Source organism: Leuresthes tenuis, unplaced genomic scaffold, assembly GCF_036924035.1.
Source record: "Leuresthes tenuis unplaced genomic scaffold, fLeuTen1.0.hap1 SCAF_15, whole genome shotgun sequence".
NCBI classification, from domain to species: domain Eukaryota; kingdom Metazoa; phylum Chordata; class Actinopteri; order Atheriniformes; family Atherinopsidae; genus Leuresthes; species Leuresthes tenuis.
In genome coordinates, this window is record NW_027325369.1 from 17,700,182 (window position 1) to 17,725,511 (window position 25,330).

The following is a 25,330-nucleotide window of genomic DNA, read 5'->3' on the forward strand; positions in this document are numbered from 1 at the left end:
GTATATGTATTTACAAATATACACAAACATTTGCAGAATTCAGAGTGTTTTCTGTGAACGGTTCATACCCCATACCCACCCCATCCCATTCTGCCCATCACTCTACAGCAAGCAATCATTTTATATATATATTTATATATATATTTATGTATAAACAAAGTGACTATACTGTCAAAAAAAAAAAAAAAAAAAAAAAGACAGCAAAGAGAAGCACATCCTGATCAGGAATGCGTCTGATTGGACAGCTGAGTGATGCCACCGCAGGTTGTGAAGGGGGGGGGGGCATGTTGAAATTACAGCTGTGGAAAAAAGCTGCACGCAGCCCGAGCTGCAGAAGCGCTTCGTGTGGCTGAGATACACCGATGCCATCCCAGTCCTCTCCATATCTGCTTTCCGCCAATCAAGAGCACGAGCGGCCTAAAGCAGGTCCTTTTTACCTGCTGCTAGTGTTTGGTACTGAGGGCGCTGGCGTGCGTCAGCGGAGCCAGACGTTGTGACCGTTGCTGTGGAAGAGAGTCCCTGTAAACCCATACAGAAAACATCTGAAGGAGGGAAGCATGTGATTAACTTAAACTGAGACCTTAAAAGGATACTTATGTCAAGTAAATCTTTAGTTGCTTCTTTTTTTTTTAGAGTTTTTGCTTTGCTAAATCTTTTATGTACGCTTTTTTTTCTTTTTCTTATTTACCCTTTCTTAAATCACCTCTTCGTGTAGTTATTGTTTGTCGAGTAGAATCAGACAAATTTCTATCATTAAAAACACCTTAAAAAAAATCCGAGCAACAGCAAATTTCGATTAGCCATGTCCCGCCTCCTCGTGCTTTTTGTCATTAGTGTTTACATATGCATTTCCTTCATTATAAACATTTCTATGTTGTTGTTGTTGTTGTTTTTTTTTTGCGATTGCGATGCTCACACACGGGGTACATTCATAGGTGGAGACGGAATCCTCGGCTCCGCTCCCTGCGTCTGGGGAGTGCGACCTGGCATCCTGCCCGAGTCGCTCTGACGCACCTCTTCTTCAGCACCGCTGGTCCTCGGATGATGTCAGCAGATTAAGTTCTCACTTCCTTTCTACACCGGCAGGGGAGGAGACGACGGAGGATCCGATCTCACGCAGCTTGGGGGGGGGTCGACGACTCATAAAAGGGCTTGGAATTAGATTTTTCACAGCTCCTCGCCGATCAATGCTGCTCCCCATATAGACACGTACGCAAAAGCCAAAAAAAAAAAACCCACATCTCTTCAAGTCACTGTTTAGCACGTGTAAAAGGTTTGTGTGCCAGAAGAAATGTGCCGGAGCCAGGAGCCGGGGGCCAAAATCTGACACGCAGAGCAGCTTTGGGAGGGCCGAAGACTCTGACACAGCAAGCTGCCGAGAGAAGGAGGAGGAAGAGGCTTTGGTGAAAGAGGAGGGGCACGATTGCAGGCGGGAGGATCTGTGATTTCACTGCACTAGGGGGGAGAAAAAAAAAAAAAAAAGAAGAAGAAGAAGAAGAAGAAAAAAAAGAGTTCTGTTTGTGTGTGGCTGTGTGCGCGCGAGTGTGTGTCAGAGTAGTGTGCTGTGTAATGCGTGTGGAGTTGACAGCACATTCCCAAAGAGGTGTGCGTTTGTGCAACGGGGGGGGGGGGGAGATGTACATCGTACGCGAGCCCTCACACCAGGTTGTACTCCTTGAGGTTGAGCTGTAAGATGGTGTCTTTGACAGCTGCAAACACAAAGCGGATGTTCTCAGTGTCCGTGGCACAAGTGAAGTGAGAGTAGATGATCTTGTCGCTGTCTGGATTCAAGTCCACAAACATTTTCAGGATGAACTCCCGCGCCGCCTGAGCATCTCGCTGGGGACCTTGGAACGCACAGACACAGACGTCACAGTTAACATGAAAAATATGTTCCCCAGACTACCTTCAAAAGGAATCGTTAACACCTGGGTCAATATTAAACACCAGAATTTCCACCTTCATACAAGAAGCTCTGCTCCTTTGGTTCATCCCAACTGGTGCGTTTAGCATCTAAGACAGAATCATGCAGCGGTACAACACACAGCCAATCTAGTGCAACATAAAGATCATCATCTCACCATCAAATTCGGGAAAGTAATCCACCAAGTGAGAGTAGGAGATCTTCTCCTCCAGCAGGTCCTTCTTGTTGAGGAACAGGATGACTGAGGAGTTTTGAAACCAGGGGTAGGTGATGATAGTCCTGAACAGAGCCTTACTCTCCTCCATGCGGTTCTGAAGTTGGGAAATAGAACTTACACTTCAATGTGTACAAGAAAATTCCCTTCTGTTCAATAAGCGGTCAAGGTACAGATGATATAGTTCAACAAACACAAGGTGCGTTCAATTCTCCACGCTCACCTCGTTGTCCGACTCCACCAGGACCTGGTCGTACTCGCTGAGCGCCACCAGAAACATAATGGAGGTGACGTTCTCAAAGCAGTGAATCCACTTCCTCCTCTCTGACCTCTGACCCCCTACATCCACCATCCTGATGGCAGCATGAAGGTGAAGAGGAGGATAGCAAGTGAAAAAGCAAAAAAAAAACGTTAGATTGGACCACCGGGCAGCTTGGTTCACATTAAAGCATCCATCTAAAGACGATGATAGTTGAACAGAACTGTAAGGTCTTTAAAAACTTCCTCTTGCTGCTCTCACAAAGGTTTTGAATCCATCAAGATACATTTAGAAGCGTCACATAATTGTGAAGAGTGTTTATTCTATGACATAAACATTAAACTTGTTTAAAAGGGAAAAGAAAATGCACCTGATGGACTCAACACCTTAAGATGGCTTATATCAAATTCACCTCATTCGCCTATGTGACGTGTCCCACGTTTCAAACAGATCTAGGATCACTTTGGGAAATCACGTCATTTTCAACAATCAAACCAACCTAAATTTGTCATTCGCAGATACTAAATATTCCTTTTTTTTGGACACAAAAAGGAAGTTTGTGTTCGAAAACTAGACGGGTAAAAGCTGCAGGACGTGTCCGGTCTCATTAAATTAGGTGTATAAGAGGAAAAATGTCTCCTTGTTATTCTCAATAGGTTCAATACACATCAAAGTTCAGAGGTCTGTGGCTGATTAATGTTCCATGGTCTCTTACAGAGATCTTCAATCTAAATGCTGTGTGGGGATTTTCAAACTGAAAGGCATTCTCTTATGATCTAACATCCAAGCAGTCCACATCAAATCTGACTCTGTTCAGCCTGTACTTGTGTGTATGAGGTAAAGTGGAAGGTCGTGGCGCATTCATCTCTCTACTACACGGGTTTGTCACCTTTCCCCGGCGTGCATGATAAGGACCAACTGTTCAAGTTCTGAAACATACTTTGAAAAGACAGATGGGGCAACAGGAGACATGAAATGAAGGACAAAAGAGAAGAGGAGCTCGAAAGAGGGACATGAGGTAAAGACGGAGGGCAGACAGGGGAGTAGTACAAGGTGAAAGTTACCAAGAAGCCAAAAATTTGTAGAAATAGTTGAGTTGAGCAGCATGCAGGAGTAATTCTGTCAGTCATTTAGAAAGAGAAATCCTGACATACACACAGACAGCAAGTGCAAGTTCTTAAAGGACTTCAGGTTTTGCAAGCTTCTCCTTGACAATGTCACCCCTCACTCATCAGGGACTTCAGGTCCCAGTTTCATTAAGCCTTCATTTGTGAGGCCTGACTCGGTTAGACAAGACAAGAGCTCTTTCCAGTCAAAGCAGCGCACATAGACCTGATCAAAACAATTAAGTGCCTTGCTTTGCAATTTTTTTGGGCTCCTCTGGATGCACAGGTGCTGATAGACAGACCAGGTGCAACAAATGATGAGAAAGCTGAACAAAAAGCCGCTGTAAGACACGGCGCATTGGTGCCCCCTGGTGGTGGCCCAGTCCACTGTGGTCCACAGAGACCCAGGGCCAATATAGGCCCTCCAGGACCTGCTGCCTAAAATAACATTCCTCCACAGCGGAGAGGACGACCTCGTTTCTTGTGACAGCCGGGGAGGAAAGGAGGAGAAGAGGAGGAAAAGAGGAGGTGACCTATTTACAGAGACCGGGCACCAGAATGTAGGACTTTGTCTTTATTTGGGCTTGTGTTCTGTGTGGTGCGGGTGCTGTTGGAGGCAGCAGGTAAGTGTAGGACCATAAAATAGAAAGGACTCGTTTTTATGATTTAGAATTGTAGGGAGTTGGATACAGACAAACAAGAGAAAAAAAAATGGGAGAGATGAAAACACAGTTTATGGGGTTCACGAGATGGACAAACAAGAGAAAAAATAAAGACACTGAATGAGTTGATTATGTCAAGACAGAACATTTAAGGACGCAGCCACAGTGGGCTCTTTCTACCTGAAAATGATGCTTTGCAAGTCGAAGGGGTACTCTATGATTCCTGTAGTGGGGATGCGCACCCTGAGTACATCCTGCTGAGTGGGAAGATAGTTGGAATCTGAAATACGATCCAGATCCGAAAGATAACTATAGGCAGGCCCATCAGGGAAAAAAGGAAGAGAAAAGAGGAGGGAAGGAAAAAAAAAAAGACAGGAGAACAGTTATATAAAGCGTGACAGGCAATTACCGCAACCCCCTGCCATTCCAGGAAAGTGTGGATCAGTCCTGTAAAGGAAGATTCTGAGAAAAAAGCCACATCACAGAAACAAAAGGGAGTTAGTTTGTGCCTCTGCTCCACCAGCACTCTTTCCATGAACCCATAAAACTTTTCAGACTTGCCATCAACTTGTTATTGCAGCTTTGTATTAAGTCAAGTCGCTGGTGGGTTATGGTGCGCACAGTGCGGTGAAATCAGTGGCGGCAGCGGTGACCTCAGCAGCACTTGTATAAATACAAAAGAAGGATTGGACAAGTTGACATCAAGGACAGCAGGAAACAGAACCACTGCTTCCATTTCAGAGAGGCACGTGAGGGTAGATTTTCAATTAAACGTTCAATTTTTCGATATTTTAAGAGCAGCTGCTTCGCACGTTTTTTTTATTTTATTTTTTAGAACGATTTCCTGGAGAATCTTTGACATCACTGCCTAATCCTTCTTTATCTGGTAGTTTGCGGCTGCTCCCCACACGCTTCAGAGCAGCATGTCTGGCCCGAGGCTTTATCCTGGGGTCAGAAACTCAGCACGATTCCAAACACAAACCACAGATATCTCATCAGATTATATAAATCCCATTTACCTCCTCAGAAGAACTCATTCAGACTAATAGTTTGGGGTCAAATTTAGAATTATTACTGTAATGGCAAAGATAAAATAGAAACGTTTCCCTCTTTCGTTTCAATCAGACTACAATAAATCTCCCCTCTGTCTGAGCTGGCGTGTCTATTCTGATGGTCATCTGTGGTTTATGTCCTCTTGCCATGGTGATGCTGCAGTCCAGGTGCCTTGGTGGTACCTGATGACGTTCTCCAGCTCAAATGGGTACTCTATTACACCCGTGGTGGGAACACGGACCCTCAGCACATCCTGCAGGGTGGGAACATATCCCTCTGCTGTCACACGGTCTATATCTCTAAGGTAACTGGAGATATACATGAACAATATGGGTGACACCGAAATGAAGATAAATTCAATGAATTATTCACATTTCTTTCTCCTCGCACACACACGGAGGAACTACACACATTTAACAGCACACTGCGAACACACCTGCATGCATGCAGACTTGAAGCAGAATTTAACCGCAGTACAGGAACACCACCACCAGGGGGCACTATACAGTGAGCTAACTGCCTATAGCTGGGTAGCCTGGGGTCACACACGGTTACATATTAAACATGTAATATTAACTTACGAATAGGAGTGCGGCGCTTAAAATATGGATATTATACAGAAGGGGATATGCCGTCTTAAAGTGTATGATAATGAACAACATTTAATCTCTGCTGCATGATGGAGCGCATTCACACACAACAGCACGTTGTTCATGCCCACGGTGAAATGACAGGCAGGATCACGGCTTCAAAGTCACTGCTCTGCTCCACATTGGCCGTTCGGTTCACCATGAACTCGTCATCAGGCCACTCTTCCCCTTCAGTAAAAACCTCAATGACACATTTCACTATGCAAGAGTGACTAAATGACAATTAAATGTGAATACTAGTTCTGCTCCTGCGCCTGGGTGGAGTGGATTTTTCAAACAACGTTGTCACACTGTGAAATTTAACAGCAGTTACTATACACGAGCTAATGGCTAACGTAATGCCCCGCCCTGCGTACATACCTATAAGTGAATTATAAAAAGATATCGCACTGAACACACACACACGACCTGACAACAAACCACTCAAACACACGTCGACAAGACACCGAAACACATGAAATCTAAGAGTCAGCTCACACAGAATCATTAGAAATGTCTTTCCTTTTTTTCCCAACTTACCCCAGGCTGTATTGTACTGTTGCTAAGCAGATAGAAGCTATGAAAGCAAATAGAATAAAATAACTGTCCTTTTTTTTCTGATTTTGGTGAACTGACCCTTTGAAAACCCCTTCATGCATACAATATCTTACTAAAGCACAAAAAAAAAAGCATCCCTTAAACTCCCACAAGAATTTTTCATTACCAAACACATGCATACATTTATTTCAACATAGTCAAACAATGCGCATAACATGAGCAAATGACTCAGAGACTGAATACAGGTTTGGAAACTGACACTTATTAGTCATTTAACACTCTGAGCTTAACAAAACTGACAAACTACAGCACTACAGAGACAAAATATCAAGAATATACACACATACATAGACACGTAAATACCATCCTTAAATCCTAGACAGGCATCATACCAACTGAGCTCACAGAAACGCAGAAAGATGGACAGACGTACTATTTAGTGGAGTCAGAGAGCTGGTACTCCCTGCGGCGGTCGTAGGCCTCCTGGATCCCCGGGTCAGCCCACAGGGTTTTAATAGCTGCAATGTAGGGATGGTCAAAGCCATTGATCTTCTCAATATCCACCTCCTTCACTATCATGGCGTTAGCCTAGAACGAGATGCACGAAAGAAAAAGATAAGAAGCAGGGAAAAGAATGGGCAACGAATAAGACAATAGACCAGATTCGAGTTACTTCCGAGCTGAAGACTTCTGATGCATATTTAGCTTTCCTCACTGTCTGTCTGCACACATGGCCAATTCTAACCACCCACCTACTGCATTTCCTCCAAAATGTTTTTGCTAGACAACCTACATTCACGACTTTCTGTTCGCCAGAAGCTCTCCCAAACTAAGAACCGATAGTCTACCTACCTGCAGTGCATCTTGATAAATAGAGAACAAGGAAAACTTAAAAACTACGCATTGTTGCCATGTTCGTTTCCATCCAGAGATCTTGTGTTGACGACGGGAGAGTTGGACCCCCACGTTACGTCTTCTCCAGCACATCCCAAAGATTTTCACTGAGGTTAAAGTCTGGTGAAACCCCGTGTATCAACATGGGACATTTCATGTACCCTGAACCACTCTTTCACAATCTGAGCCTGATGAATCCAGGCATTGTCATCAAAAAAAAAAATCTATTCATGGAAAAACCTCGTCTTTCAGTATATTCAGGCAGTCAGCTGACCTCATTTTTTGGGGCACATAACACTGCTGAGCGTTGATCAGATCAACCAAAGTAACCCCAGATTGTCAATGCTGCCTCCACAGGGGTGCACAGTAGGCACTAGGCCTTAAACACCACTCTTTTTATCCTGCTGCAAACAACATTCTGGAACAGGGTAAATCTGAACTCAGACCACACGATACCGATAAAATTGAAGGCTTTTTTATTTTTATTTTTTGGTTTGCTAAGACTACGCAGCTGTTTGGAAATGCTATCAAACACAACCGTTAGGTCTATCGTTTGATTTTGCCAAACCTTTAAGTGATCTTCGATCGAGCTCATTCAGTGTTTCCTTCCAACTACATTTCTTCCTGGAAGATGGTGGTTCAGCACCATCCTTCCAGGTTTTAGACACGTAACCCAGTTTGTTTTTGGTTTTTTTTGTTAAAGTTTCAGCGATCTCTTAAGTTTCTTTTCCTTTTCGTTGCTTGATGCAGACCAGCCGTTCCATCCCTCTGAAACGGAGTGATGTCTTTTCCATAACCACGGGATTTGACATCCAACATGGTTGTTAAAGGAACGAGAACCTACTCAATGTATCAGTTATTGTTGCCAGTTGAAATAGATCACCCACCGCAGTACTTTTCCAACAGGGGGGCTCTTATCTGTTTGTTTAGTTAAATCCAGCTGGTGACTTTTACTTTTGGCTAATCTTTTTCCTTTTAACCTTTCACGCTACGCTTAATTAAGCATTAAAGTGTTATTTTGAGGCCAACTGCTTATCTACACAAAGTTAAGACACAAAATGTCTTAATCAATGCTTTGATTACACCGTAATCCACCCCAGTTACCGTTACATAAAAGCAGAGACTAACGTCATTTCCTTATTATTGTGGCATTCACAGAGCGCGGCTTCAAGTAGCCAAATATTTGTCTTGATGGATTTGCTACATAATTCGGCCTATTTTTGATTTGGGATTCAGCTTTTCCCAAAATCCATCTGCCAGGCGAAAAAGCTACAGCTGCTCTTACTTCTGTGGGTCAGGCCTTACCCGGTTCTGTTCAAACTTGTACGGGATCTTGAGGGTTTCGGTGGCGCGGATCATAGCCTGCATGGAGGTGAAGATGTTCTGGTAAACGAGCCGAATGAAGCCTCTTTTATCTTCGTCAGAGTAGCCAGCTCCATGAATGATCCTCATCTGCTTGATGAAGGTGCTCTTTCCGCTTTCCCCCGTACCTGAACAGACCACAAAACACAAGAGGTGGAAGCAAAGTTAGGTTGAGGGTAGCGGCTTTTAAGGTTAGCATCGTTAAAGGGATGGTGTCTTCATGGAGCGATATCTTCTTTTCTTCCAGCCTCGTTTCTAATAAAATAAAGCTCTTCAAAGGCTGTTACTCTGCCATATTCACTTGAGCCAACAAGAAAAAGGGCCAGATGTATTTGCACATTGTCACACACCTTGTTACTTGACATGAGGAAATAAGGACCAGTGTGAAACTAGTGCCTCCGTCTAACTAACCCATCTAATGAGAGGCAGAAGAAGGCAGAACAATACTGAATGCAATGCAGATCAGAGGGGCTGTGGAAGTGGGTATACTCTATGATGACTGAAAATATAAAATGGGTACACTCCACGTACCCACGCATACCCTGCACTCTACCACTGCTCGTCGAGTGATTCGTGGACTCACCTGTACGAATGTTCTGCACTGAGGTGGTTCACTCAGGCAGTAGCACTCACATTCTATATGTACGCATCTATATTCGAGAAAGTTTGAATCTGATTTTGAAGGCCCTCAAGTGAAAAACTAATAAAGATTCAAATGACTGATTATCTATAGAAAAAAATAGGCATGTGTGGATGAAAATACTTTGCATAGTTAACACGAATCATAATGTAATCACATTTTGAGGCCAGGTAAGATTCATTCCTCTGTTCCTCAGTTATGGACTCCGAGGCTAATTGTCTCATTGACACGCTATATTTGTGTTTGAACATCCTGACTTATAGATTTGGGACGTTTAAGCCTTTCTTAGGTGAGAAAGGATTCTCGGCTTTCTTGTTTAAGCACTAATACGAAAAAAAGCGCGTAGAAAATATCTCTTTTTTTCGGTCACAGTGGAAAACTTCCACTGAGACGACGTGCTAGCATAAAGTGGTGTAATGTTGGTTTCTGTCGCCGTGCACATGACGTGAACCATCCTCGACTCAGCAATAGATATATTGTTAGGGATCGCTGCTCTCCTCTGCCATCAGTTAGAGTTTAAAATGAGACTCATCTGTAGGAAGAACATAATCTTCACTAAGATCCATAAAGTTCCATAAAAGCCACATATGGCTGAAAACTGCAGAAACTTTCTGCGTTTGACGTGTAATCATTCTTTCCTTATCTCGCTTTATCAATAAGCAATGCTTCTAAGCCCAACCGGCTATGAATGCGTAACTCAAAACTTTAATGCCTGATGCTCGATCTGAGTCAGATTTATACGTTACGAAATCCCTCTACTGAAATTCCAACTTGATTAACTAAACTGGTTATGACGACGAACATGTCAAAGCTCCTTTGTCCGGCATCAGCAAGGAGTGTCACAGTTTGGGAAGCGAATGAATCAAAACTACTTCTAGGAAGAAGAAGACAGTCGCGTGGGGGGGGGGGTGTAACTGAATTAAGACAATTAAGACAACTTGCCCTATATATTGGGGGATCTGACAGTGAACTAAATCTGCCGAAAGGTGACAGCAGGGGTCACTGTCAGAGGGCCGCCTTCCTTCAGTTCCCTGCCCTCCGTGGGCCATATCTGGAAGTAAGATCACTGAAGCATCTCCAGCTTTGCTTTCCAGCTTTACACACGTGGTAAGGAGTTTAAGAAAAGGTTTATTTTAAGGCATGTTCTTGAAAACATTTCATCAGCTTCCTCGATTTCAGTGTAAAAAAAAAACAATTGACGAAAGTAACGCCGGTTTCAAGCTGCTGAAGATCCCCAATGATAGCTAAATCCTTCTTGTTTGGGTGGGTGAGGGGTCGTCGGCTGGGCCTAACTCGCATCTCACACCAGCCCTCTATATTCTACACGCTGCCTGGATACACCACCCTCAGGCCAGGAAAATAAAATAAAATAAGGCTGATGGCATTTTGGCTCTCAGCGACATGAAAAGGGATGCAGCGCATCTATAATATCTGCAAAACTGAAAGGGAGAGATGAGGTGGGAAAAATGAAGAAAAAAAAAGAAAAAAGAATGCACACACACACACACACACACACACACACACACACACACACACACACACACACTCATCTCACAACCACCTACATTCAAGGTTTTTGAAGAGCAGCCATATTTCCGTTACCATGGCAACCCCTCCTCTGTCTCCCTTGCTTTTTCGTTCCTGTGTGTGTTTTTTTTTTTCCCCTTCTTTTTTTAAACCCCTCCCATCCGCCCCTTCTCTCTCCTCTCTCTTTCGCGGCAGACGGTAAATATAACCGAGAGCCCCTCAGGCTTGCTCTGTGCTCTTCATCTTTTGGTGTACTACAGAGAGGAAGGGCCTGAGCTCCACTGAGGTTTAAATTTTTTCTATTCTATTTACTTATTTATTTTCATTTTTTTTCCAAGAGGGTGGGGGATGTTCTGAGGTCAGTGGCAGGTTGGGAATCATAGCTGCTCCATTGTTCGTATGAGAGGGGGATATTCTTCATCTCGAACACAAAGTTTGGTCTTCAAGTCTCGCTGCATAAAAGGGAAAAAAAAAAAAGAGAAAAAAGAAGCAGAATCGTATGGCTGGATCATTGCATTGAGGGCTACACACTGGTGCACACAAGGGAGTGGTCGGCCCAATGAAAACAGATTGTTTAGTGAACAAAAAAAAAAGAAAAAAAGACGAGTAAAACACAGAGAGAGTATTCTTTGTGAGGGGCTGCGCTGGTAATGACGGCAGCCTGCTTCAGCAGAGGAGCAAGAAGATCACTCCTCAGCTTAATGTCTGATTTATTTCTCGTGACCCCGTCACAAGATCTCCCTCCGCTGTGCTCTCGTAACCATCATGTCCCCCTTTGACCAGACAACACACTACGTGCCTCTGTCTTCCCGTTTTCCTCCCCAGATTGCACCAGCGCCAGCCACAACCATTTCTTTGCCCTTACCAACTCTCTCCCACAAGCCTACCCCCCCACCCCCACCCCACTCCCTTCCCACACACACTCACACACTCCCCCTGGTCCATTTCATCACAACCCCTCCTAACTTCCCCGAGGCAATCAATATGCCTCTCCATTCTCATCCCTCTCTGTCAAGAATTTTGGATATTCATAAGTAGAATCCATCCATTCTTTTTTGGTAATGACCTAGAAAAAGGAGGTCACCTTTTAATAGCTCACACACTACTTCGGCTTGATAACGTTTTCTGTTCTTAGCTAGGAGTGTTAGGGAGAACAAGAAAAGAGAGCTGAGATGATGTCCCAATGCAACACCGCGAGGTACAATACACAGCTCACATAGCAACGCTGGTCTATTTTATCGAGGGGGAACCTGACGACAATGAGCTTTCGATCAAAAACTTACCCCCCCCGAATACTTTGATTAGAAGAACTGGGGAAGTCAAAACAGGAGCGCTACCTATCACGTAAAGGCGATAAACACTTCCCCTGCACCGCGAGACCAGCTTTCATAAGCCTTTACATAATGCGACTGATGTCAGCTTGTGACACATTACCTGATAGAACTGATGCACAGCTGTCTTAGCGAAGCAGTTTTGGCCGCGGCCAGATTGCCACACCGTCAGGCGTGTGCGCGCAGAGCAAATTTGTTGACGCCGCCTGCTCATATCCTATAATTCTCTCATCTCGCTTCAAATGCAGACATGGGTGGCCACAACACCATCTCTGCTAAACCAGGCATCGCACTGCAATGCTCATCCCTGCTTTCGGCGCACATCAGATTATCAGCATCATTGCAAACCCGCATGCAAATACACACAAATATAATGGTCCGCTGGTATGAATGGTGGTGGCTTATCTGGGTTTATGAACTGTCCTTTCAGGCAGCACATGACAATTCAATCTCAGCAGGGGGAAAAAGACATTTGCATAAATAGCAGAGTTTCAAGTATTATGAAACCCTCGAAACTGGACTCAAGCAGGCAGAAAGATGCTGCATGAATCAGACAGACACATAGCTAACAAAGTCTTAATCTTTCACTAAATTCAGCTTGGAAACCGGCCTCTTTCAGGCACACAAAGAAAGGAGACCGAGCCAAGACAGCCTGAAGCAACACAAGACACACACCACCTGCCTAACCAACTGTGGACACACTCAGATCCTGTGGTCAACCTCAAGGCACGGATGTTACCTCCACAGTCACAGCCCAGTTTTTTTTGTTTGTTTGTTTTTTTTTTTTTTTTCCCCTGCAACGACCTCGGCCACGCAGACTGTACATGGCTTGAAACACACGAGCCGGAAGACAAAGTAAGAGAACAATTGCGAGACACACAATAGGCGCACACACGGCAAGCAGCAGTCGGGATCTGCTGCTTTGTGCCGATGTCTCTGCATCTGCTGAGCGCTCCACGCGCGTGGGTGTCAGAGCTGTAAATCGAAGATGCATGCTGTAACGTGCGCCGCACACAGTACAAACACGTCCCGACTGGACCACCTAAGGACGGCCTTTCCTTCCCTCCATCCCCTCATGTCTTTTCATCTGTTGAGTGCTGAGTGTTCTGTTAAAGAGTCACACGCAGCATCAGTTAGCGCACGCACAGGTGTGTGAGCGCGCGCACACACACACACACACACACACACACACACACACACTGTGCTCAGCTAGAAGCGGCCAAATCCTTGATGGCGAGATTATATCTTAGGCCGTCGCACTCACTTTATGGAACCTCACGCTGGAGTTCCACTTCAACAAAACAGCTTGGTGGTCCAACGAGAGGCGGAAAAATTAAGTGACAAAAGTTGAGGATTTACAGAAAAGTGCGGGAATACGTGAAAGCAAATACGCACGCCACCCTGTCACCACCGACAGGGCATGCAGGGAACAGAGATGCGGGCTACGTCCCCGTCCTTGCAGGGGACCGGGGTACCAGCAGTATATGGGACAGTCACCATCCAGCCTCATTCGCCCTCGAATCTCCCGAGAACCAGCAGTGACCCCTTTTAAGAGCGTGTGTGTTTATCTGCGCACTACTGAGCCAACTGTGTGAAAGACACCGTGTCACAGGCAGAGAAAAAAGGGAATATGAGCATGTCTGGCTGAGAAGAAGGTGCCTGAGCATCTATTGCAAACAACAACTTGCACCTTCCTGCATTTTTTTTTTTTTGGAAACATTTTTTAATTTGTTTCTCTGAAGACTCGGACGGACGGAATCTGCCTTTTCTACCAGGAATCTCAAAATGTTCCCCACCACACGGTCAAAAGAAAATTGCACTCATTTCTCTCAGAGGCACAAAGAACATCAAATAAACAAATTAAATTTTTGTTTCTCCTAAATCACAAGGAACACAAACTTTGTTACACTGCTCACCAGCCAAGGACCTTTGTTTTATTGACATTCCTTCCCTCCATCCCCTCATGCCTTTTTATCATCACTATCCACAGAATTATCCATCATTGCTTATTTGGAATATTACAGCTTCAGCGGAAAAATAAAGCCGTACGGTTACATCATTAAATTAACATTCAACTGCCGTCGAATTACATAGTAGTAACTGGGTTATGTAGCTCTTCAAGAGTCCCAAGATGTCTTATTCAAATTTACAGGATCTTTGTCAAATAAATGTTTGAATATATTTTGGAAAACAATTATCACCCTTCACATGGTTGCCTTTTTTCTTCTTTTTTTAAAAGAACACATATGAAGAACATGTCTTACGACCGTGTTTACGTTCCAAAGCGTTGGATCGGACATTCTGAGAAGATTTCAGCCAATGCCGCTCCATCTGTGTGGCTCAACATTTGCTGGCAATAAAAGGCAGAATACTCGCACACAAGCACGGAAGACACGCTCAACCGCTGAGGAGTAGGAGCCAACACATCCCTACTGCCATATAAGAACAAAATACGATGGCTTGGCAACAGAAGCGAGGTCAGCACTAAACATCTGAGCCTAAACCTCTGATCCTCTTCCTGGTTCAAGCAAGCTGTTCCTGTAAAGGACGTCTGAACCTGGTAACTAGAAGCACTACTGACACGAGCAGCATCAGCAGCAGAATCATAGAGGACTTGGCAAACGCCTGCTTGTAAAAATCATAATCGGAGACAATTTGTCGGCAACATGCTTCACAAAGTCTTTGATGGCCAAACATGGCTTCCCGGCATCATCAAAGATGGTAAATATACGAGTTAAAGCGATTCAGTTCAATCTTGATGTTACATGTGAAAGCCGTATTTTCATCAGAGGTTAATGCCGGCCGATACACACCGAGCGCTCTACTTTAGGGAAACCCAAAACCATTTACCCGACCATCTCACTGCACTGACAGCTCCAGCAGTTCATTTACCCAACGCAGCAAAGGCCACAGTTCTGGGCCCACTGTGTTTTGACCAAGTAGAGGCAAATCACTGGTCTGTGGAGCAGGAAGCTATCGGTACAGCCTGATATGGCACTCGGTGACAGACAGCCAGACTGTGGGCACTGCTGGCAGAGCTGTTAGCTTCTGAAAAAGTGGTTAAAATTCACACTTCCTGTGTTCTTGGTATGGAAACTTTTTGAGCCTGGCATAAAAATCAATTCGGTTCTTTAAATTGTTTTTTTTTGTCAGAACATTTGCCAGTATTCTATTAAAGCAGTCTTTTTTCTCCACTCTCTCTTTTTTTAAATTGATGAATTAGATTCTAAAACGTGCCAAATTGCCCTTCATTACAATTCCTGAACTTCCAACTCGACGCCAAAAACTGAAAGCATTTCCATCTGCAGTGTCATAAGGCTGCTGTTGCTCCTTCAAGGGGAACCCAATACTGAGGTCATTCTCGTTGAATTACGTAAAACTATCAATGATGGGAATGAATCGTTCTGAACAAATTCAATTTCAGTCAACTAATTTCACCATTTTAATTGTACCTATTCTCCATAAATCTCAGTCAGCAGTAGCACATTAGGCACTAAAAGCGCACATTTCCTGTAGGTTCTCCAAATTGCTTAAATGAGCATGCAACGACGGTAAAAACTCTTTTCGCGCACGCATGGCACCGTTCACATAAATCCCCAAAAAAATCTTTCAAACTGTGGGAATTTTGTTTTAAGTATTCATTACAGTCGGGTATGTCTGGTTTCTGGTTGATATCGGTGCCATTTAGTCGCCATTTCCTCTTTATCCATTACCCCTCGTAACAAACTCAGCGTTAACTCAAGTAAGACTCCAAACAGGCCTGAAAATGTTCATGAAAACGTTGCATTTCACCTCACAGCGATGCCCCTGCTCCGTCTTCTATGGCAAATAAAGTCAATGAAGCCTTGTGTGTTTTCGCCATAGTTGAGCAGGCCCAACATAGGTTGGAAAATTAATGGGAGTTATGGATAGATAGTTATTGGTGAACGAACCTAAATTTCATCGTTAGTCCAAATTGAAAAGCACACTGGCACAAGTTCTCTTCTAATTCTCACTGGAGGGGGTTAGTGGCAGAAGTTTAAAAAAAAATAATTAATTAATTAATTAAATGGAGAGAAAAAAATGCACAAAACGGATGTGAGATCTTCCTTGTTTGAAAACTGCACCCAGATGACATGCTCGAAATTTTAAAAAAAGAACAAAACTCTGACCCGAAAGCTGGTCGGACCAAAGAGCTCGTCTTTTCAATCCTGTCAGCATCTCTCGAGAAAAAACGCAAAAAAAAAAGAAAAAAAAGAAAGAAAACGACACCGTTTTAACAACCAGAGCAACATTTTACAGGTTGGCCGCAGCCAACTGTGTGCGCGCACAAATATCAAGCTCTATAAAACCGCTGCTACTGTTGCACGTTTGGTTAAACGTTCAGAAACAGAGAGGATCTTCTTCCTCCAGCGAGGCGTGGAGAAGCAGGCGGCTTACTGCGGGCTGCGGCCCTGAGAATAATGCCAGCGGATAATAGGAGTCAGTGACATCTGAAAGTCTGAGCAGCAGATGTGTTTAACGAAGCCTATTAAAACCTGGACTAATTCTGCCCTACACGTCCTTATCCAGGCATCCACTAACAGACTTAACTCGCACAGGATGGTCCTCGCACAGGATGACTAATTGCAGTGCTTGTTTGCTTTCCGTCTTTCACACTGACACTTTGATAAATGGTTTTTAATGTCAGCTATAAAATCAGGGTTATGTTGGCGACGGAGAGGCAAACAGTGTCCAAGAATAAAGCAAAAGGCAGAATGGAGAGTGTTTAAATGTTGCCTGACTCCTAAAGGCGTTGAAATCTGTACTTTCAGCCCCTTCACGTACGATCCGGCCTAAGAAATACGACTGGAGCACATGAGCTTTCAACAGCGGCACTAAAACAAGCACCTGCTTCTCTTGGCCAGGTAAAAGGGAGAGCAGCAGCGATTTAAATGTGCGATATTAAACAGAATATGTCCCATCAACGGTGTGGCTCTAGTGTGGCCTACTTTACGGAGCTGAGGTATTCAGCAGGGAAATAAAAGGAGACACACATGTCAAATAACCAGGGCTGCTTTTGGTGGGAGAGAAATGGGAGCAAACGTTTTGAAACTAAGGATGCAACCTAGATAATCTAATTGTCCTAAAAATGGACACCTGCTTTTTTTTTTTTTTTTTTTTTTTTTTTTTTTTAAATAAAAAAAAATTCTCCCCCTTTTTCTTTTTTTTTTTTTTCCATTTTCCCTCTCCCACGACAAGCTTTCGAGTGGCCGGCATGCCACCATCATGCACGAGCAGTACAGAGTTGCCACGTTAGACGACGCATGGATACAAAACGGTTTTTTCCTGCATGGAACACAAAAAACTCCTGGCCTTCTGTTCAATTTTGTGAGTCCACAAGAACCATGAATCAATGCAGGTTAGAGCAACTTATTCAACAGCAGCTCCCACCTGCCCACACACAGGCTGTAAAAATAGCTAACCTACTCAGCTAGACTCCAGGATGAGGGGGCAAGTCCCTCAGTATCCTTGTCCTCTGGAAGGGTCGACTCTGGGTACTTACAAAACAATACAAAATGAGCAGGGTTGGACGAGTCGGGTGCCACTCGAGGACTTCGTGAGGCACCAGAAGGCTTCTCAAGGCGTACAAACATTATGCAACCCAATGCTTCTCCTTTTTCTATCTTCCAGGGACCGACAGGGGTGAAACAGCACATGTACTTCATCTCAACCCATTACAGTCGAGATGCAAACCTTTGAAGATGCACAAAGAATACACATTACAAATGTGAATCAATAAAAGATGGAACCAAAGGTGACATCATAAGTCAGCTACAGTTTTGGCCACATTGGCAAAGTTCATGTTAGCACTGCCATCAGAGGAAGAAACCAAACTTAACTCTTCAGCCTCGGTGGGACGCACATGGGGAAACAATTTGAACATGCAAAGTCATTTACAATGGTATCACCCGAATGTATCGATTAGCAGAATGAGACGGAGCCAGAGCATAAGGCAACTTCTTCTCCCTCCAGTGCTCCGGCAGCCTCTCCCTGCAGCTTCTGACTGCACCAAAGCGGCAGCGAATGCAACAGGGACGTTAATCACTGCTGATACGCAACTCTGCTGTCGAAGAAAATTTAAGATTTAAGCAGAGCGTCAAAGAGTTGGAGGCTTGCTGCGGCGTGCACTCGTGTGCACCTCCTAGTCTCATGTGGCTGCCATAAGAGCCAACTCAAAGAATGGCTAGAAAAAGGCAGAAATGACCAAACAAGCCAAACTGAGTGCAAATAGCCAAAAAGGGAATGCAAACGTTGCAAGTAAAAACACAAAAAAAGTCAACATAAGGCAGGAAATGTGACACAAAAGCAAAAAAAAAAAAAAAAAAGATGACACGTGACCAAAAAGAAAACGAACATGTGTCTTTGAAACAAAAGACAATATTGCAAAACCTCTGCAAGATGGCAGGGCTGCATTACACTGGACAGACTAACACCTCGATATCTTGGCTCATTATTCGATTATTAAAATTAAAGAATCAAAGAAAATGCAGTTACGACTCGGTTAGATACATTACAAAAGATTAAATCATTCAAAAGTGACACTAACTGCAGCTCAAAAATCTTGTTTGGCGCAAACAATGCACCAAAGACAAAGTCAGGCGGTTGTTCTTCTGAAGCAACTTAGGGAGGGTTAAATTTAGTAGTTGAATGCTCGTCTCCTAATTTCATGCGTGATGGCATTGAGAAATCGTCAATTTACCATTTTGAATTTAATATTTAGGATTTCTCAGAGCCGATTCATTTATGGAACCAATGAGCCGTGCTGCATCGTGGTGTTTCAAAAAATTACAAGACACTGTTGACACCTACTTTATGGAGGTACAATATTTGCACACAGGGGACTGTCCTTTTCTCAGAGAAACCAAATTCCCTTTTTCGCCACCATTCTAAACTAATTCAGCTGTGACTTGTCAGTCAACAGTGCCAAAAGCCCAGTTTCTAAAAATCAACCCTCACATCGGATAAAGTTGTGTTGAATCAGACAAATGTCTCATAGAATTGGGAATTGTTCAGAGTTTGCCTTTCACAACAAGCAGGAAACAAGTAGCATGCTCCGTTATTTCACCAAAACCTCATTTGCCTTCATTCAAATTCCACATCCTGCGATGTTCCCTCTTGTGTGCTCCTTCAGCGCAGTCTAAATGTTTCAATTGTAGGTTATAGCAGCTTAAATACACAGATGGAGACCCAAACGACCACAAACCGTATCCGCATGCTTTGAAGTTGCATAGTCTCGGTTTTTTGGTGTGACAAGTAAGGGGGGGCCTTTTGCCAACCTGTGCCCAGGGGCCCGTTGTCTCTGAATACGTCCATGGCTGTTTTAGATACGCACCTGGAAAAGCCAGCTTACTAATGTTAACTCGACAAGCAAGACGACACGCCATGCACTTAGTCAAAAAAAATAACTACCAAAACGTTTATATTGAACCCAGACTTTCAGCGAGCAGCCTTTGTAGCATGTTTGCTAGCATTGCCAAGAAGGCCTAATAATGTTGGTGGTGCATTTACCGACACACACACACACAAAAAAAAATGACAGTTATAAAGATACACGAGAATTTCTGTGCTACATACCGAGTAGTAGTAATTTCAGCTCCCTCCTGGAGTCTCGCTTGTCTCGGCGGAGTTGTTTGTCAATTTCTGCATTGATTCGTTTCGACTCCTTCGCCTCCTCGCTCAGGCAGCAAGCCATCATGGACTCCAGAGTCATCCCCTCTGGTTTTTGGCAGCCCGGTTCAAACGGGACCTGACAAGCACTTGCTCACGGTTTCAGCTTCTCCCGAATCCCCGGTCCTCGCTTGGATCTCTCAAGCGAGGAAGTGGCCAGTCGGGCTGGACGGATGGATGGACGGGACTGGGGGAGGGGAGACTAGCCAGGGGCCTCGCTGTCAAGTTGTCCCCCCAGCCGAGAAAAACTGCGACTTCACCCGGGTGCTCACCGCAAATCACGGGGGATTCAGACAGGAGAGGGAGCCAGGAGACGTGAGGGGCCTCCAGGGGTTGATCTGCCTGCACCTCTCAGAATAAAGCTAGAGGTAAAATTGTAACACAGATTAGCCACTTACTATCTGTTTATATCATTAACCCCTTGTGTCACTTGGAGGTCCGATTCTATCTTTTCGTATGTCACTGCCGTCTTATTCAATCCTCCCAATCCGCCAACGGTGGATCAAACCTGCAGTGTCGCGATGTCCAAACCCGTAACAGCTGATGTCTGTGCAGTCTCCCCGACGTTTGTCCAACTACACCTGCGAGTGTTCGCTAAATTAGACGTAACCGCTCGGAAAGCTGCACTGCTAGCCCGCTAGCTCACTAAACAGCGCCTCGGCTAATGTAGTGTCAGCCCGCAGTGATTGAAACAGCAGGCTGGTTGAAGGAATTTGTCCGCCTAGCTAGCAACAACAGGACAGCACCCCATCACATCCTGACTCATCTTCACGGTGAAATACAAAGCTACAGCAACAGCCAGAAATAACGGAGAAAACGCGAGCCGAACCGGCGGCTTTTGCAGCAAATGTGTTCACTTCAAACAGAAGGATGTCGAGTCGCTCGTCGCTGGAACAAGGTGGGCACACCAGGATGATGCCAAGCGAGGAGGAGGAGGAGGATAGCGTGGTGTTGACTGACAGACGGCTGACTGCATGAAGCAGATTTGGGGCAGACCAATTGAATGAACGAGGCGGGTCTCGGGGTGGGATCTGTCTCCGAGCGCTCAAGTTGGGTCGATGAGATGGGGACATTTTTTTTTTTTTTAAATCAATGAATATAAATGGCAAAAGAGCTTAAAAAAAAAAAAAAAACTTTATTATCATATGAGGCGTAGGTGGGGTCACATCTCTACAGTTATGACACAAGATGAAAAATGGATGCACAACACGTTAATTCACAAGAAGACGGAGAACATACGAATCCATTTGACCAATAACCGCACTGGACACGTCTTCCAGGTGTGCTGGGGTAGCAGCGACATCTTGTGGCCACGGAGAGTAACTGCTACTGCTTCGTTGGCTGCTCTGTTAAACTCAAGTGGGAAATAAGGACGCATGGCATTAAAATAAAAACTGTGGGATTAGCGTCTGCGCTAACAAAAGCATTAAAGTCTCTTTTTTTTAATGCATTCAGTTTAAACATGCAAACACGTTCCGAACAATGTAAAAACTGATGCAGCATCTGCCAGGATCAGGATTGATTATTCCTTCACTGTTGATGCAGATCATAGAGCTTCCTCATCTATCTCCATGTCCGTCTGCCATCTCATTGCTCGGTTTAAATCGAAAGAAGGGAAATGATTCACGTCTTTCATCACCCAATGTTATAGTCACACGTTACTAAAATAAACAACAGCAACAACCCATAATCATGAGAGAAACTCATAGACACCCAACACATTTCATTGGGAATAAAACGGGAATCTTTAAACAGCAATGCAGTACACAACTACAAAACGGGTGAGCATGGTTAAAATGTCATTTCAATATATGGCAGTTTCAAACAAATTATGACTGACATTTCTCTGAGAAAAATGGTCAAGTAGTGTCACCCTCTGAAAACATAGATAAATATAAAGAACACTGCAGTGGTGTTTGAAGAAGCTGCACAGTTAGTAACATACATCTGTTCCAACTCCAAGAGTTGATCTGTAGAATGCGTTCTGTTTAACATGCTAATAGAAAACTTTATGTTGACGATGGGTCGGCATGTACCGTCATTCCTAGGGTAGTGTCGCACTAGGAGTGTAACAGCATTTACGCATGATTTGATCTTACTGTGTATGATCCAAGTCAATTACTTTGCTGTGCAAAATAGTCACAGAGGAGGCCTCTGACCTCCTCGGCGTGACTCTGGTCCATGCTGGTCGAGATGAGCGCCTTGTGGCGGGGTTGCGGGCTCTCTGCCTCGGCCACCTCATCCTGCCACTGGACTTTGAAGGCATCCCCGTGGGATTCGCACACGTTGTGCAGAATGCAGCAAGCCAGGATCATCGTGGGCACCACGTCCAGGCCGCAGTCATTCCTTTTGCTCAGGCACTGCCAGCGCGCCCTCAGCCTCAGCAGCGCCTCCTCAGACACGCGCAGCGCCCTGCTGAGCTGCCGGTTAAACAGCCGCTGCGACTCTGTCGGCGCGCCGTGACTCGCCCTCCGGCTCCTCTCCTCAGGATAGGCTTTCATCAGCCAGCTCTGAAGCGGGTAGCAAGGCTCCCCCAGCAACACATACCTGCAGACAAGAAATGGGGTTTCAGTCACTGACAGATGGGCCACAAAACAACAGGCCCCAGGACACAGGGAAGTAAAGAAGCCTCCGCCTCTACTGCTGAGGACTCGCACACAAAAACTTTGTTTTGTGTCTCAGATGTTTTGCACTCTGTCATTTTGAGGTCATTTTGCATCTCTTTATGGTTGTTTACTGCCTGATTTCATCTTTAATTAGTGCCTTGTCTTGTTAATTTTGTGTTCAATTTGAATCTGGTTGGTTTGTGTCTAAGATGAGTCACTTTGTATCACTTTATAACCTTTTTATGGCCGTTTTGCATCTCTTGGTGGCCATTTTTAGTCTCCGCCATAATTTAGCATCTTTTTTTATTGGAGAAGACTTCTCCTTGTGGGTTTTGAAGGCGGCTCTTGTAAGGTCAAATCAAAAGAGCGGAGAAAGATTTGCGCCGCATAAATATTCAAACACGGCTCACGATGATCCTCGTGGCTGATTTTAATAACAAATTAATCCCTAATTATGCAACTGTTTTGTCAACCAAGTGACAGCGAATATGGAAGGGTGGTACCAACATTTAGCAGCGCAAGAGATCATATCTTCAAATGTCCTGTTTTATTTTACATGTGTAAAAACTTAAGTCTACCTCAGTGGTTTTCCCATGAAGACAGGGGGTGGTGCAGGTGACAGCCCACCCTCTGCAGCCGTGGCCCACAGCGATGAGTTCTGCAAGATGTCAGCTGGGTCCGTCCCACCTGGGAAACTGGCACATACGTCCCAGAAGTGCCCCCGGCCACTGACAGCCACCTGAAGCAGTGCAGACAGAACAAGGCAAGTGGTCTAAACCTGAAATGACTGTGAACATGCAGCAGGATGCATTCTCTACCTGAGACAGCACGGAGAGCCAGCCAGCAGGGTTGGCGTAGTCAGACGCGTTGCTTGATGGGGTGATAATAGCGGTGTGTAGCGTCGCTATGGCAGCAACACAGTGAGGGAAGCCCCAGTAAGACTGGAAGAGCTGAGCCGAATCTTCCAGCTCTTGTTCACCTGGGGGCCGCAGGTAGACGGAGCTGAGGAGCGCCACGATGGCGTGACACATGTCTCTGACACACCTGCACACGGTGGACTTCCCCACACCAAACAGGGTGCTGATGGTGCGGTACTCAATGTTGGATGCTAGGCGCCAGAGAGCCACGGCTACACGTTTCTCCACAGGCAGCGCCAAGCGGAAGCTGGTGTCCTGGCGAGCCAGACGGGGTCTCAGCTTGTCACAGAGGTAGAAGAACGTCTCCCGACTCATACGGAACTTGTCCAGCCAATCAGAGGGCTGGAATTCTGTCATCACTACTCTCTCCCACCAATCGGTGCTGGGAGTGGTGGTCCAGGGACGTGTGCGGATGCGCACGTTGGAGTGGATTCCTCCCGCGATCATCATCTGAGGAGAGAAAGATGAAATGAAAGTCACGAGTTTGCTCAGAGGTTCCTCTTTGGAAAAGGCTGGAGCCTTTCTGTGGGGATGTCGCATGTTCACCTTCAACTTGTGTAGGTTTATTTCCCAGGCTCTCATGCTTCTTCCAACAGTCTGAAGACACACACGTCTGATGCACTGATAATTCAACATAGTCCTGAATGGTTTACCTCTCCGTGTTAGCTCTGTATTAGACTGTGTACCATAGCTCTCACCCAATGCCAGATGGGACAGGATCTGCCCTCTTTGGCCCTCCTCAGGATACAGCAGCAGTGACTAAATGCATTCTTAAACAATCTCATTCTGTAATAATCTCTTCCTTTCGTCTTTCTTTTATCATGTCTTCCGTAGTGACCCATCATTAGTGATGCATATTTCACACCTGAATGCTAGATTCTCTCAATTTTCTGCCTTGAATTGATCAGATCAAACTAGACATCTGATATTGGCTTTTATTAAAAAAAAAAAGAAGATAATATGGGGCTCATGCTGTCTGCTGCTCCATTTATGCTTTAAACTCCGTAGCTACTTTTTGTTTCTCCACCTTCTGTATTCATGACTAAACTAGGACTCTTTAGTCTGTGTTGGGTTGTGATTCTGTGTACATGTAGACTGACAAATATATGCGAATGGCAGCGTTCATGTGCGTTACAAACGCCTGTGATCACAGCTGTTGTGGGTTGATATCCAACAGAGATGGAGGCACTGACCATGAGCATCCTCCTCTGTCTCTGGAAAAAGTACTGTCGGTGTCGGATCCGTCTCTGGATCTCATGGCGCCTCTGGACATTTGCGTTGTTTATGTCTCTCCTGCGTTTCAGCAGCACGTAGGTCATCAGAAATAACAAAGACCGAAGCTGCTCCTCTTCTTCCATCCTGGCAAACTCAAACGGGAGACAAAACGCCAGTTACATTAAGTTAGAAGTACTTAGAGCACTGGACCAAGCTGCCCATGTTCTTCTTCTATTTAAACCGCAATTAGGCGTATTTATGTCCTCCCCTGGTAAAGAATAAACAAATGCCTATGCTACTGACTTAATAAACCTCTAATATACAACTGCCTTTCCATTATGCTGGTTATCGTAAAGGTTCTCATATGGACCCGCTCTAACGCAGATACAGTTTTATTTCGCCATTAAATTCACTTCCGGTTTTTGCTTGTTCGTGTCTGCCTCTGAATGGTGCCGCCACCTAGCGGCTGAAACTAGTCATTTCTACATGATGTCAATGAGCCCGCTTATCGCACAGACAGACGGCATCAGTTGGCCTTTTATCCATTTAGCAAGTCTTGGCTACTTCACTTTTTTATATATATGATCAGAAAAGCGGTAAGCAGTTGCAACAATGTATCAAAACATATGCACACATAAATGGAAATACAGTATATAAGGCAAAAACAAAGTTTTGTAAAATTCTAACAATTTTGAAAGCCAATGTCACGACTGCTGAACCAACTTAGACGGCCTTTCTTGTGAT

The 25,330-nt window shown here is 44.7% G+C and overlaps 2 protein-coding genes across 2 annotated transcripts; both read right to left on the reverse strand.

Moving 5' to 3' along the window:
- Positions 1 to 181: 181 nt before the first annotated feature.
- LOC140269908 (guanine nucleotide-binding protein G(q) subunit alpha-like) lies at positions 182 to 20,903 on the reverse strand. Its single transcript, XM_072364929.1, has 7 exons — positions 19,756 to 20,903; positions 8,605 to 8,789; positions 6,839 to 6,993; positions 4,346 to 4,474; positions 2,362 to 2,491; positions 2,082 to 2,235; positions 182 to 1,847 (listed from the first exon to the last, which is right to left on the reverse strand). Exons 1-7 carry the CDS (start codon positions 19,889 to 19,891, stop codon positions 1,657 to 1,659), a joined length of 1,080 nt encoding a protein of 359 aa, XP_072221030.1. The 5' UTR covers positions 19,892 to 20,903; the 3' UTR covers positions 182 to 1,656.
- An 80-nt stretch (positions 20,904 to 20,983) lies between these two features.
- Positions 20,984 to 25,008, reverse strand: LOC140270602 (uncharacterized). Its single transcript, XM_072365800.1, has 4 exons — positions 24,565 to 25,008; positions 23,273 to 23,821; positions 23,033 to 23,193; positions 20,984 to 22,395 (listed from the first exon to the last, which is right to left on the reverse strand). Exons 1-4 carry the CDS (start codon positions 24,727 to 24,729, stop codon positions 21,963 to 21,965), a joined length of 1,308 nt encoding a protein of 435 aa, XP_072221901.1. The 5' UTR covers positions 24,730 to 25,008; the 3' UTR covers positions 20,984 to 21,962.
- Positions 25,009 to 25,330: the final 322 nt, after the last annotated feature.